Source organism: Oncorhynchus clarkii, chromosome 7 (genome assembly GCF_045791955.1).
Source record: "Oncorhynchus clarkii lewisi isolate Uvic-CL-2024 chromosome 7, UVic_Ocla_1.0, whole genome shotgun sequence".
NCBI lineage: Eukaryota > Metazoa > Chordata > Actinopteri > Salmoniformes > Salmonidae > Oncorhynchus > Oncorhynchus clarkii.
This window is the reverse complement of record NC_092153.1, coordinates 71,077,099-71,090,811: the sequence shown is the minus strand read 5'-3', so window position 1 is coordinate 71,090,811 and position 13,713 is coordinate 71,077,099. Positions and strand designations below refer to the sequence as shown.

Sequence of the window (13,713 nt, the reverse complement as noted above, 5' to 3'; positions counted from 1 at the left end):
ATGTCACGAGTAACTATAAAACCCCATTTCATATTTATTTCTAAATGCCTACCGCTTGCAACATAAAACATTTTCAACTATAAAAATAATGTTTCTGCAGGACAAGGATTGTCCTGACTTTCAAGAATGCCTGAATTGCTTCGCCTTGCTTTTTCTGGTTGGCTGGCAAGTTTCACAATCCAATTTCAGATCTGAAGGAGAATGGAGAGGAGAGGAACCTGGCTCTGAACCAGTCCTCTTCTGGCTTTGTTTTTTCCATTTACCTTTCTGTGTTTTATCATTTTCCTTCAATTCACAAGAAGCTGAATGTCTCACCCGAGAAAGCAGCCGAGTGAGCGAAACGGCACCTCTCTTTTCTCTGTATGTGTAGGCCATCTATCTGATGCTCTCTGGTCAAAAAGAGTATGACATTTTTGCTGCCAATAGAAGTGAATTTAAGGGAAGACAGCAAGAATTTGGCCTCCCTTGATAAAAAAAAAAAATGAATAAAATAATAGCCAACCAGCGTAGAGCTAAACTTAATGAGGTCAACTGTGAATGGTCCTGACTCACCCAAAAAAGTTTGTATTTAGCTTCCCTCTATTCATATAACAAGAGAGCAATACACAATTGACAAAAACAACTAGAATTGTTGCATCTCGTTGTGTTGTTGTCCTCTGGTGGTAAGCTAGCTTGCTAAAAATGGCCTTTTCCTAAATTAGCCATGGATGGAGATAGCGATTTGGACTTGTGGTTTTACTTTATTCTCAGTACTGGCCAATGATTATAATGGCGATTCTGATCCAATCATAAATTCATACATTGTGCCACTGGCCTGAGAGGATGGTAGTTCAATATGTAGCTAGATCTAGAAGGCTAATGTTAAGTAGCTAAAGTTGCCCATGAAAGGAAGTTAGGCTAGCGAGCATGTATTTTAGCCAGGTAGCCTAGGACAACAAAACATAAAAGGGTGTATATTGTGACAGAGTCATAGACCGTTTCATCAACATGAGAGAGAGGAGGATGGCATTGAAGTTTCTCTACAAGTAGGGTGAGTCAACATGTTTTTCTACTTGCATGAACTTACAGCAAGCACATAAACAGAAATCAGAACTATGAACAGCCACATATTTATCATACATCGACTGGACTAAATTGTTTTTGGTATATTTTAGATGTCACTGTATTAGACTAAGAATAGGTGATTTTATCATGTCGAAATATTGAAATTGAAATGGTGCTGGATTTTTGGAGTCAGCTCATGATTTCTTTGAGACTTGTGGAATCTCTGTGATTCTAAATCATTCGTTTTTTGTAGTCCAAAACATTAACTTGCTTGACCTTGCTGTTGGTCATGTAACATGCAATGTGCTTTGTGGGCACATGCAGAGAAACCTGGTTGCAGTCTCCTGTTCAGCAAATTTATTCCACTCGTTGTACACCATGTCATTTGCCAAAGACACGGTAAATGACCAGGACAAACTTTTTGGCAAATGACAGGAGTGGCAAGGAGTGTAATGTTAGCTAAAACGATTTGTAATCATACTACTGGAGGAGGGTTATGTGTTGAACGTGGACGTGTGTCGCACTTTGAAACCCACGCCCACATTGACATAGTACCTCCCACCAGGCAAAATACTGTGAAAAGAGTGTCCCATAATAAAAGGGAAGGTGCCTCTCGCTCCCATAACACACGTTTTCTGGAGACTTGTGGGCAGAGATCTGATGAAATCGCGCACTGTATGCGCTTTCGGTTGCCTGATTGTGTCCAGACTGAGGAGAAATACGCAGACTATCCACTCACGTCCTGTGGTCAACCAGATCTGATCACAATCAGAACACAATGGGACTTTTGTGCATCTAGACTTGTCTTTTCTATGCGATCTTAGTATTCTGATAGCGAGAAGTCGCATGTAGACACTTCCAGATAGATGAAGTAGATTATGTGAATGATTGGCACTTTTAGATCACCAATTTCTCCAAAAATTAAAATGTATGGCGGGTTCAACTGGACTACGGATGTGCGTCGCCGATGGCTGGAATTCAATCTATTCCTCTGAATTCACCCAGCAAGCGGTTATATAAGGTGATATAAAGTAATTTAATCTAAATGGTCCAGGATGACAATAATAGGTCAAACACACCATGTTAGTAAAGCTGGACACTGAATGAAAGCATGAAACAAGTGAGACCGTCTTTGGACTGAATCAACTTGCAGTTGGCAACGTTCGTATCCAATTGCGTCCCCACCTTATTGCTACAGGTTGAGCACTTGGCCTTTCACAAATGTACTTGTAGCACACAGTGTTGACATTGCTCTTCCTTTCGGACTCGAATGTTACATATTTAGGCGCCATGGCTGAGCACGGTGGCCCTCATAGTATGTGTTTAAATAAGGTAGACTGTCACAGTTCCTCCACCTTGTCCTCCAGCTCAGAGCAAGAAAGTGAAATATTCACCAAGTTGAAAGTCAGTTTGACTGAGGACTATCCGCAGAAGAATGCGGAGATTCTGAGCGGTCAGTATGGGACTAATTTACTTTTGATCGGCGTGTCATTGATGCTGGCTATTGGGAACAATGGAGCATCCGTGAAGGAAGAGCACCTGCTGTCGTTTATCACGACCCTCATAATCGTCCAGCTGCTATGGATGATGTGGTACATCGTGAGGAGAGGCATGCAGAGTAATTTACAGGCAGAAAAGGATGTGCATGCTACTACCTCTTGGATAAAAGGTACAGATATTTGGAAGATTAGGTTTCCAGTATATAAAATGGTATTGTGAATGTAAATCTCGAGGCTGGATTTTCAATGTTTTGTATAGTTAAATGCTTCTCAAGTAGCTGATGGAACTTTTCCAAATAGATTTGTTTTTTATTCATAAAACTTTGGCGGAGAAACAAGCAAACATTGAATTGACATCAAAAGCAATTAAAGGATATTTGTTGCATACTTTTTCGTTTCAATGCAGCCTCTTAACAACGAATGTTTCATTGATTATAGGGGGTTTAACTCTTCTTGCACTCCTCTCGTTGATCATGGATGCCTTCAATATTGGATATTTTGTGGGCTATCGATCATGCCTGTCGGCTGTTCTAGTGGTATACCCCATCATCCACGCAACTCACACAATAGCACAGGTAAGATACAACCCCCATTCTATGTTGATTTGATAACGCTTTTCATTATGGTATGGCCTATACTTACAAGGATTTATAAAATGGTTTGTAATTTCTAAACGGATTATTCCATATATAGATGGTTTATAAATCTGTAATAAACAGTTATAACACATAAGTAAAACATGTGCTATTTTTGGGCTTGCTTAATAATGTGCTTATTATATATGAATGTACTGTTATTGATATTGCTGTTATTATTGACAGTGCAGCCATAACCTCAGAATTTGGCAAGCAGCTAAATGACAAGCACACAGTTTAAACAAATGTATTATTAGAGCGTTCAATTATAATGTACATAGTGTAACTATTTATTTTAAATTTATAAAGAAATAACTAACAACTTATTTACCACCCCCTTTTATACATTTGCTTAAATATGTAAAGTGTTAACATTATAGGTAAGCTGGCAGCTCTGTTCAAAACATTTTTCCAGTAAAGGTATCTAAATACCACTTAAGCAGGTAATGTATAGAGCTTTATCTTGAAGTGGAATAATGTACACTTTGTTTCTCAGGCAAGAAAAAGAGTTGTCTGTACAAAATAATCCTGTCGTTATCCATGTTATTGGAGTAAAACGTAGTGCAGGCGGAGGTAATCCTTCAGTTGAGAGGTCATTTGATATGTTCTCACATTCTGGTGATTCATTTTCACAGTCCAAATGAAAGCCTTCACCAGAAATGTTTTTTAGACTGATATAGTGAGTGTCTTGTCAGTGCTAGTTTGGTACAAATGTTAATTTGAGTTTTGTTTTAGGTGCATTTCCTTTGGTTTCACATCAAAGACGTCATCAAGTCCTTTGAGACCTTTGAAAGGTATTGTGAAATATAATAAATCTGTATTTTGAGATTGTCACAAGCCATGCGAGCCTCTCAGGCCTATGGTATGTTTAGGTTATCCTCATGTACATTTTTTCAGTTTAATAAAACAGTTATCCTGTTATATTTATCCTGTTATAACTATTGTACTCACAAAGTTGAATCTACAGCCTATAATTTATCTACCCAGCAACGACTATTGTGACAATCAATTTCTATTTTGATTCATGGATGTTTCCCGTCAGGTTTGGCGTCATCCATGCAGTCTTCACTAACCTGCTGCTGTGGTGCAGCGGTGTGATGTCTGAGGCCAATCACTTGCTAAACCACCACAACACAAGGCTGACTGCCCTGGGCTTTGAAAACCTCACCATGGGTAAGGGGACCAGGGTCGAGTGGCTGCTTGAAAAAAGGACAATAGTTCACTTGAGAAGCTCACTTAATTGGATGAAAGACAGGTGAAGGGGGGTTGAAGGGGAGGGGATGGATTAGGCAGTCCAGCAGGTCTTTTTTGTGTTGAACGTCTACTCTTTTAGGTTTCACGACACACGCACGGTTACTGGCCCCGAACACCCGCCCCCAGCTTGCGTTACCTCAGACGCCATTGTCCCAGGCCAGGCTGCTCCCAAGGGCGTTGCAATTACAGTGACTGAAACATCTTAAGCCTCTATGGAGGAGAACCACCATAGTGGTACCTTTTTGGGAGGAGTGGGGGTAGTGAGTACAGTAGGTAGAGGTACAGGGTTGAGTTAAGAAGCTGTCTTTAGAGGGCAGCACTAGGAAATGGTAGGGCTTCAACAAGTACATGGAAAGCATTATTTTGAGGAAACGGAAAGTAATTTTAGTCCAATGTGCTGAATTGTGTATATTGGTGTTGAGAAAGTTGGTTGATACACTTGATCCACCAATCTGATATTCTCAGCACACGTGTGAAGAGCAGTTTGTGGTGATATTGATCACACCACCCACTGCTACATGAAGATTTCCATAGCTGAAATGACTAGAACATTGAGCTGTGAGGCCCAAACAGCACAAGGTCAGTTCATTTGGTAAATAACTAGACTCTAAATTCCCTTCCTACCACCCTTGTTGCTTTAGACTGATGGCAAAGGATTGTTTAATTCTGTTACATAAGACCCAAAGAAAACAACTGGCCTCATGCAAAAAACATTGAAATAAACCTTATTGCCATAAATATTTGAATAACTTGAGAGTTTCTAACCTCTGTGTATTATACTTGTATACACAAATTGGAGGTCACTGTTTTGTAAAGTACATAAAGTTACATATGGTGGCAGAAGTGGGAATGCACTGGGCTTGAAATTGACACAATATTTTGTTTTTTTAATGTGAGTTTCAGTGGCTATGGAACCTCATTGTAATTGCACTATCAGTGCCTGCTCCATGTTCGTCAACGGCCTCTACTACCTTTATCCCTTCAACATCGAGTACCACATCTTTGTCTCGGTAATGCTCTTTGTCATGTGGAAGAACATAGGGCGCACCATTGACCTTGAGCACAACCGGAAAAGGCTGGCTACCAAGACCCAGGGGCTGGTAGTCGGCCCCATCCTGGGTCTCGCCGCTCTGGCCAGCACCATCGGCGTACTGGTGGTCTACATCATCCACGTGGAAGAGTCGCTGGACATCCGGGAGTCAACAATTGCAATTTTCTACTACTACGGCATCGTCATGCTGGTGGTCATGTGCTCGGCCGGGGTCACGGGTCTGCTCATCTACCGTGCCGACCCCATGCCCATGGACACCACCAAGAACCCCTCGCGGAAGCTGGACACAGAGCTCCTGTTTGGTTCGTCGGTGGGCTCCTGGCTCGTTTCCTGGTGCAGCGTGGTGGCCGTGTCAGCCTCACGCAGCAGCCCGAGCTACCGCTGGACCAACCTGATGTACTCGCTGCTCAGCATCCTGGAGAAGTACATCCAGAACCTGTTCATAATTGAGTCCCTCTACCGCCAGCGGGAGGACGGTGAGAGGGAGGACGCTGAGGTGGCGGGGCCTGCACCAGAGATATTCTCCGTGACCTCCTCCTTGTCTCCACCATACAACGGAATCATCAATCAGGCGTACGAGAATCCGGACAACGGCTGCGTCACGCTGGAGAATGTGCAGAAGGAGAGTGGACAGGTGAATGGGTGCCCACAGAAACATTTGGAAGTGCCCCGTCAGGTGGAGAACAACGTGGCGGTGACCCCGAGCAAGAAGAGTCAGATCCTGAAGAACATCGCTGTCTTCCTTTTCATGTGCAACATCTCAGTAAGCTTGCTGTTCTTTACTTATTATTTATTATGATTTATTTATTGATAATAGTCAGCAGTGATGTTATTGTCATAGGGTATAGCTAGCTCTCAAGCACACATACTGTATGATTCTCCCCCATTTCTTACCCTTCTAGCTACTTTTACTATCTACCTTTCATTCAATGTCCCAGTTGGGAAGTTTATGAAATACAGCATGCATTTACCACACAAAAATACAATACCAAGTTAAGTTTAACCTTATTGGTGTCTCGTTACTGCAGCTCTGGATCCTTCCTGCCTTTGGCTGTAGACCCCAGTATGACAACGGCCTAGAGGAGGAGACGTTTGGCTTCACCACATGGACCACAGTTCTCAATTTCGCCATGCCGATTACCCTCTTCTACCGCATGCACTCTGTGGCCTGCCTTTTCGAAGTGTTCCGGAGAGTGTGACAAGACGAAGAGGGACCAATGAGACAAGGCAACATGCACAAGAACATTCAGGAGGCCATCTTGTCATGTACTTTGACTTCCAAACAAGCATGGAAACACATTTGTCACTTTAGGGGGCTTATAAGATGTCCCTTGTAGTGATGCATCTTCAGAAGCATTTTATAGCACCTGGTCTAAACAACAAATGACATTGATATGAGACCTTGGGTTCAAATAGTATTTCAGAATCTTTCAAATACTTTAGTTTTACATGATTGAGCTGGCCAGGCACAATGTAACCAATGGATTAGCCCTAAACGTGCAAAGTATTTGAAAGATTTCAAATAATATTTATACCCAGGTCTGATATCACTTTGTTGTGTGTTACTGCACTAAAAAGATAAAATGACATTTAGATTTAGGTCTATCGTAAGTGTTTGGGTTTGTCTTTTGATTTTCATCCAAGTGTCGTTGAAGTCAAGTGTTATTCGACGCATATGTAAATAGTTAAATGTTTTGATCTAGAACAGATGTAAGCCAGGCTATGTGGGAATGCGTTATGAGGGCATAACATGATTATACCAAGCAAAGTGCCATACCACATTCATTTTTATCAAATCAACCACCGTGTTTACAGCAGAACTGTACTATGATTTGAAAAGCCATAAACATTTTTTTTTGTTCTGCCATTTTTAGGATGTTCTCATTGGTCAGAAGAAAACACAGGAAACTCAAAACACTGCTGTGTCAGACACTTGAACAACTTGGCTGGTGACTGTCTAGAGTCCTACATGTACTGTAGTACACAGTAAGCCAGCACTAGACTTTGAATGCTCTTCTGTGTAGTATTGGACTGTAGTTCTCACAATCTCTCGCCAACGTTCATTGGACTGTTGGCAATAATTTCCCTTTAGATGTTATACTAATGTACCTAAACAATACAGACGTGGTTTTATAAAATATATTTAACTATTTTAATTATGGAACAATATTTGTGTAAAAAAACAAACAGCGTGGTGTATGTGGAGCTTCCCCCAATCCACACTGATCCTTCCCCTGGACCCATATTAAGCTTAGCCTGGTGGAACCAGCCTATTTTCTGCGTTCACACAAAGCAGACACCACTTTTTTGGTAGACAGCTGAAGGATGGGCCTGTTGTTATGTTATTGAAAAGGGAAACAATACAATATTTGCACAGATGTACAGTATATACAGCATTGACTGGCATTCATTTTCCAAAAAGCAGATATGTTTGTTCAAACTGAAACAATTCTGAAACTGAACCATTTATCTTGATTGATGTCGTTTTGAAAAGTGAGCATTGAAAATAATCATATCCTGTGAAGTTGTTGATTGATTTTGTGAGGAATTACTTAAATGTAGCGCTACTGCATAGTTAAATGTAGAACAACATATTGAGGCTGTGGTGGAATATCAAAAAACAGAGTTCTACATTGGTGGTAACTACTGTACACTGTTCTCAGTTGTATGTGCCAATCTTTGGTCAATGCTTATTGGTAAACCTGCAGCAATACTACATCCTCTGTGGACATATCTGAATGTACTAGATTAAAGCTACTGTAGCCTACATAGCCTCTGTGATAAAAATGATTGTGAAATTATGACAAATATTTTAAGTTAACTTAAATTCATACTGTAGGTCAGGGGTCAATCATGGTTTATTCAGCCGCGGCACAATTTATTTTCTTAAGCGGATGGTCAGGGGGTCAGAACATAATTATACAGTGCCTTCAAAGTATTCACACATCTTGACTTTTTGCACATTTTGTTGTGTTACAGCCTGAGTTTAAAACAATGTCAAGTGGAATTATGTTTGTTGACATTTTAACTAATTAATAAAAAATGAAAATCTGAAATGTCTTGAGTCAATAAGTATTCAACCCCTATGTTATGGCAAGTCTCAATAAGTTAAGGAGTAAAAATGTGCTTCACAAGTTGCATGGTGTTTAATAGTGTTTAACCTTATTTTTTAATGACTACCTTGTCTCTGTACCCCACACATACAATCATCTGTAAGGTCCCTCATTTGAGCAGTGAATTTCAAACACAAGTTCAACCACAAAGACCAGGGAGGTTTTCCAATGCCTCGCAAAGAAGGGCACCTATTGGTATAAGGGTAAAAAATAGAAAAGCAGATATTGAATATCCCTTTGAGCATGGTGAAGTTATTAATTACACTTTGGATGGTGATTCAATACACCCAGTCACTACAAAGATACAGGAGTCCTTCCTAACTCAGTAGCCGGGGAGGAAGGATTTCACCATGAGGCCAATGTTGACTTTAAAACAGTTACAGAGTTTAATGACTGGTAGGAAACAACTGATGATAAATCAAAACAAATTGTAGTTACTCCACAATACTAACCTAATTGACAGAGTGAAAAGAAGGAAGCCTATAAAGAGTAAAAATATTCCTAAACATGCATCCTGTTTGCAACAAGGCAATAAAGTAATACTGGAAAACAAATGTGGCAAATCAATTCACATTTTGTCCTGAATATGTTTGGGGCAAATCCAATACAACACATTACTGAGTACTGCTCTACCATATTTACAAGCATAGTGGTGGCTGCATCATGTTATGGTATGCATCATGGTATGCTTGCAATCGGTAAGCACTGGGGAGTTTTTCAGGATAAACAATAAATGCAATGGAGCTAAGCACAGGCAAAATCCTAGAGGAAAACCTGGTTCAGTCTGCTTTCCACCAGACACTGGGAGATGAATTCACCTTTCAGTAATACAATAATATAAAATATAAGGCCAAATACAATGGAGTTGCTTACCAAGATGACATTGAATGTTCCTGAGTGGCCTAGTAAAAATGTTGATTTAAATCGGATTGAAAATCTCATAAATACAGAGCGTAGGCCTATATCAGTTCAAATCATCTTCTTTCACCTAGAGTTGAAAGCATATTTTTGACAAGAAGAATCAATCTGTCTAGAATATATGTCAGACAATATACAGCTCTCACCTCTAGTCTCAGTTTATCCTGCTAATTATCTGAATTTACTTAACATTCCTTAATTGTAGTTGCTGAAATACCGTCTTGATGCATTAACTCGCCACAATGGCCACCTGGTGGCGACAAATGTTGCCTTTCTAGCAGGCTATGCGTTAGTGCATAAAACCCCCATCAGAATGAGATACGTTGCAAAGGTTGTTGCCCAATTCAGAGCTTGCTATATTCAACTCTTCAATAAAGGTCAGCCAAAGTCAACTTTACGCATTTTTTTTTCATTTAGCCTAGTCCCGTCGTTTGTTGAAATGGAATTCCCAAATTATTCCAAACCATATGTGACTATATTCCCTAAATATTTGACAAATTATACGCATATAGCCTATTAATTATCGGAATTATAAAGTCTATCAATTTCAAATGCAGGCTATTATCTGAATGTATTTCATGCTTTATATTAGACTATTCGCATATGCTATATATTAGACTATTCGCATGTGCTAGCCTATTATAAATAGTAGACATTTTAATTTACAATTTGTATAAATCTTTGTCACTGATGACTTTATATGCCTACATGTAGGGGATAGGGTCTAACAAATACATTTGTATATATAGGCTATATAAACGCTTACTCACTATTCAGGGAAGGTGCTAGTCAGTCAAAAAGAAAGATGACCATAGACACGATATTTCATGAATAAAATCAGTAAATAATGCCAGAATTTAACATAACATAACATAGCCTAGATTGTACTCGATTGAATTTGGCAGGACACAGATATTATTTTGATGGCGCGTCAAAACGATTTGACAGGCATGTTGTCGACGCATCTAAAAATAAATGTGACGTTTAAATGCCGGAAACTGCCAAGAGGATATACTGCACATGCAGATGTTAAAGCGAATTTTGTTATTGTGCCTATACTTATACGTAAAGATTGTGAGAGTGACTCACCTAGGATGTTAGTCTGGCCTACCTGCTGCATTCTGCAGAAACGTGAAATTGAAATTAAACTGAAAACATTCCACGCTCATTCCAAACGCGTGCATAATTTGAGAGCTTGCTCAATTGCTCACAACGTAGGCTAGTGATGACCTTTATAAATGCAGAACTTCCTCACGTGCAATGTTTATTTTAACACAGAAAATGTCTAATATAATTTCAGCCACAAAAGAAGACTTCATTCTCAAACATAGTGTCGTGCATAAAATTCGCATTCCTGAGGGAGAGTTGTTCCAAGCGCAATATCAGCACCACGGACAGCACCACTTGATATACAGTAGTGATTCATTTTCCCCACAGCAATAAAATGCTCTATAATTTGTTCACTGTTTATAGAAAAGTGTAGATTATATAAAACATGAATAAAAAAATTGCAATCAGGCTTAATGTTTGCTAATTAAATTGTTGCTTTTGAAGGACCTGTCACTGTTTTTTTTTTATATAGAATAGAAGCCCACAACTGGAGTAGGCTATGAGGGTGCAAACTATAAATCAAATAGAATGCTCATTGTTAGCTTTCTACCAAGACAAATAGATCCTCCATCCTTGAATGAGGTTATAGTTTGTAATTTAACACATTCATTTTTTTTCACATCACTGTGATGGGGTGCAAGTGCGTGTTTCCACAACCGATGTATGTGTGTGGGTGGGCACAAGTGCGTGTGTGCACGTTGGCTCAGGGGACTCCCTCCCTTCTCAAAACACTCACGAACTCAAAATATCTCCGACCAACAGTTTCAGTGCGGCTGCCTTACTTTGGCCAGGGAGGTCAGACGACACGAGAGGTAATAACATCCCGTCGCCAATGAGCGACGCGCTTCAATTTTGGCGATTTCGCGCACCGAACGCCCAGTTCTGCTCAGCGTGGACGCAACACATTTGTTGCAAATTCACTAAGCAATCTCAAATCTTTCGTTTGTATATTATTTCGAATATAATGGCAGTTGAGGAGACGACAGAGCCCCGTGAGTTGATTACTACTGTGTCCCCTGACGCGCATGAAGCCATGGACTGGCTTTCCACTTGAGAGGAGGACACATGGAGAACCCCGCGAAATACCTCTCAGTGCACGAGAGCCACTCCGTCCCGTTACCTCTTGGGGAGATTATGTGGAACTCGACCGAATCGGAGGCAACATCCAAATCCAACGGTGGAAAGGAATTGGTCATCCGGACAGTGACGGGCTGTTTGCTCTCCCTGCTCATCCTGTGGACACTACTGGGAAACATTATGGTGTGCTCCGCCGTACTTCGAATTCGGCACTTACGAAGTAAAGTGACCAACATTTTCATCGTTTCTTTGGCTGTGTCGGATTTATTCGTTGCAGTTCTGGTGATGCCATGGAAAGCTGTGGCCGAGGTGGCGGGGTATTGGCCCTTTGGTACTTTTTGTAATTACTGGGTGGCTTTTGATATCATGTGCTCAACTGCGTCCATCCTCAACCTCTGCATTATCAGCGTGGATAGATATTGGGCCATATCAAGTCCGTTCCGGTACGAGAGAAAAATGACCCAACGAGTTGCCTTCGTTATGATAAGCGTCACGTGGACGTTGTCTGTACTTATTTCATTCATACCAGTCCAACTGAACTGGCACAAAGCCAGCGAAGGCGAAACAGTTGGAGTCCATAACGCCTCCTTGGGTGAAGTAGAAGAAAACTGTGACTCTAGCCTCAACAGAGAATACGCCATATCTTCATCTTTAATAAGTTTCTACATACCCGTAGCAATTATGATTGTGACATACACGAGAATATATCGGATTGCTCAGATCCAAATCAGGAGGATAGCTTCCCTAGAGCGCGCGGCGGAGCACGCGACAAGTTGCAGGGCCAACAACAGACTCGAGTGCCAACACCACAATACCTTGAAAACATCTATTAAAAGGGAAACCAAAGTTTTAAAAACGTTATCGATCATTATGGGCGTCTTTGTGTGTTGTTGGTTACCTTTCTTTATTTTGAACTGCATAGTTCCATTTTGTGATAAACCACCGACTGACAAAGACGCAGGTCTCCCTTGCGTGAGCGAGACAACTTTTGACGTTTTTGTTTGGTTCGGCTGGACTAATTCATCCATGAATCCTATTATTTACGCTTTTAACGCAGAGTTCAGAAAAGCATTTGCCAGTCTGCTGGGTTGTCGTAATTTCTGCTCCAGAACACCCGTTGAAACTGTAAACATTAGCAACGAGCTGGTCTCTTACAACCAGGACACCCTTGTCCACAAAGAAATCGTGAATGCCTACGTCAATATGATCCCCAACGTAGTGGAATGCATTGAGCACGAGGACACGTTTGACAGGATATCACAGTTATCTCACAACAATGAAAATGCCACCGACTCTGTTTGTGACTTGGAAGACTGTGAGGCAGATATTAGCCTCGACAGGATGACACCATTCACCCCCAATGGTTTACATTGAATACACCTCGACAGGATGACACCATTCACCCCTAATGGTTTACATTGAATAAACCTCGACAGGATGACACCATTCACCTCCAATGGTTTACATTGAATAAACCTCGACAGGATGACACCATTCACCTCCAATGGTTTACATTGAATACACTTGTAACACCTTGTGCGTAAAATGATGTATTGCTTCAATCAGATATTTGAGATGTTGTGTTGTTGTCCCATGCTGAAAAGTGATGTAAATTGGTGTCTTATTACATAAGAAAAGTCTATGTTTATTAATTTATACTAAGGTTATGGCTTCTAAGTTCTATGTATTCGGAGCAGCAGATGTAATGCAACCAGTTGCTCTTATTGACCAAGTGGGTTCTATTTGCGGTGAGGTACCCATTATTGAGTTCAGATATTATACTGCTTATCATTTTCACGCTCAATGACAGCTTGCTGGACTTTTACAGACTATGGAAAAGGAGCAAAGCCTTACAAGGCAGTGTAACCACACACGTTCATCACATGCAGTTGTTTAAAACGCCTTATTTATTCTGGGAAAGAGTGCAATATAGTTTTGAAACAAGGGAAATGTTACAGGATTGTAATATGTTTAATTTAAACGAGGCCAAAATATTTAAAGTGCTCCTCTCT

The 13,713-nt window shown here is 40.6% G+C and overlaps 2 protein-coding genes across 2 annotated transcripts; both read left to right on the top strand.

Annotated features, from left to right (window-relative positions):
* Positions 1–1,687: 1,687 nt before the first annotated feature.
* LOC139414433 (proton channel OTOP1-like) lies at positions 1,688–8,470 on the top strand. The gene is made up of 6 exons (XM_071162350.1): positions 1,688–2,713; positions 2,982–3,118; positions 3,914–3,972; positions 4,221–4,351; positions 5,336–6,246; positions 6,512–8,470. Exons 1-6 carry the CDS (start codon positions 2,335–2,337, stop codon positions 6,680–6,682), a joined length of 1,788 nt encoding a protein of 595 aa, XP_071018451.1. The 5' UTR covers positions 1,688–2,334; the 3' UTR covers positions 6,683–8,470.
* Positions 8,471–11,649: 3,179 nt separating this feature from the next.
* Positions 11,650–13,075, top strand: LOC139414434 (D(1B) dopamine receptor-like). Its single transcript, XM_071162351.1, is given in 2 exon segments — positions 11,650–11,685; positions 11,687–13,075. Coding segments are annotated over 2 exon segments (1,425 nt in total).
* The last annotated feature ends 638 nt before the right edge of the window (positions 13,076–13,713 follow it).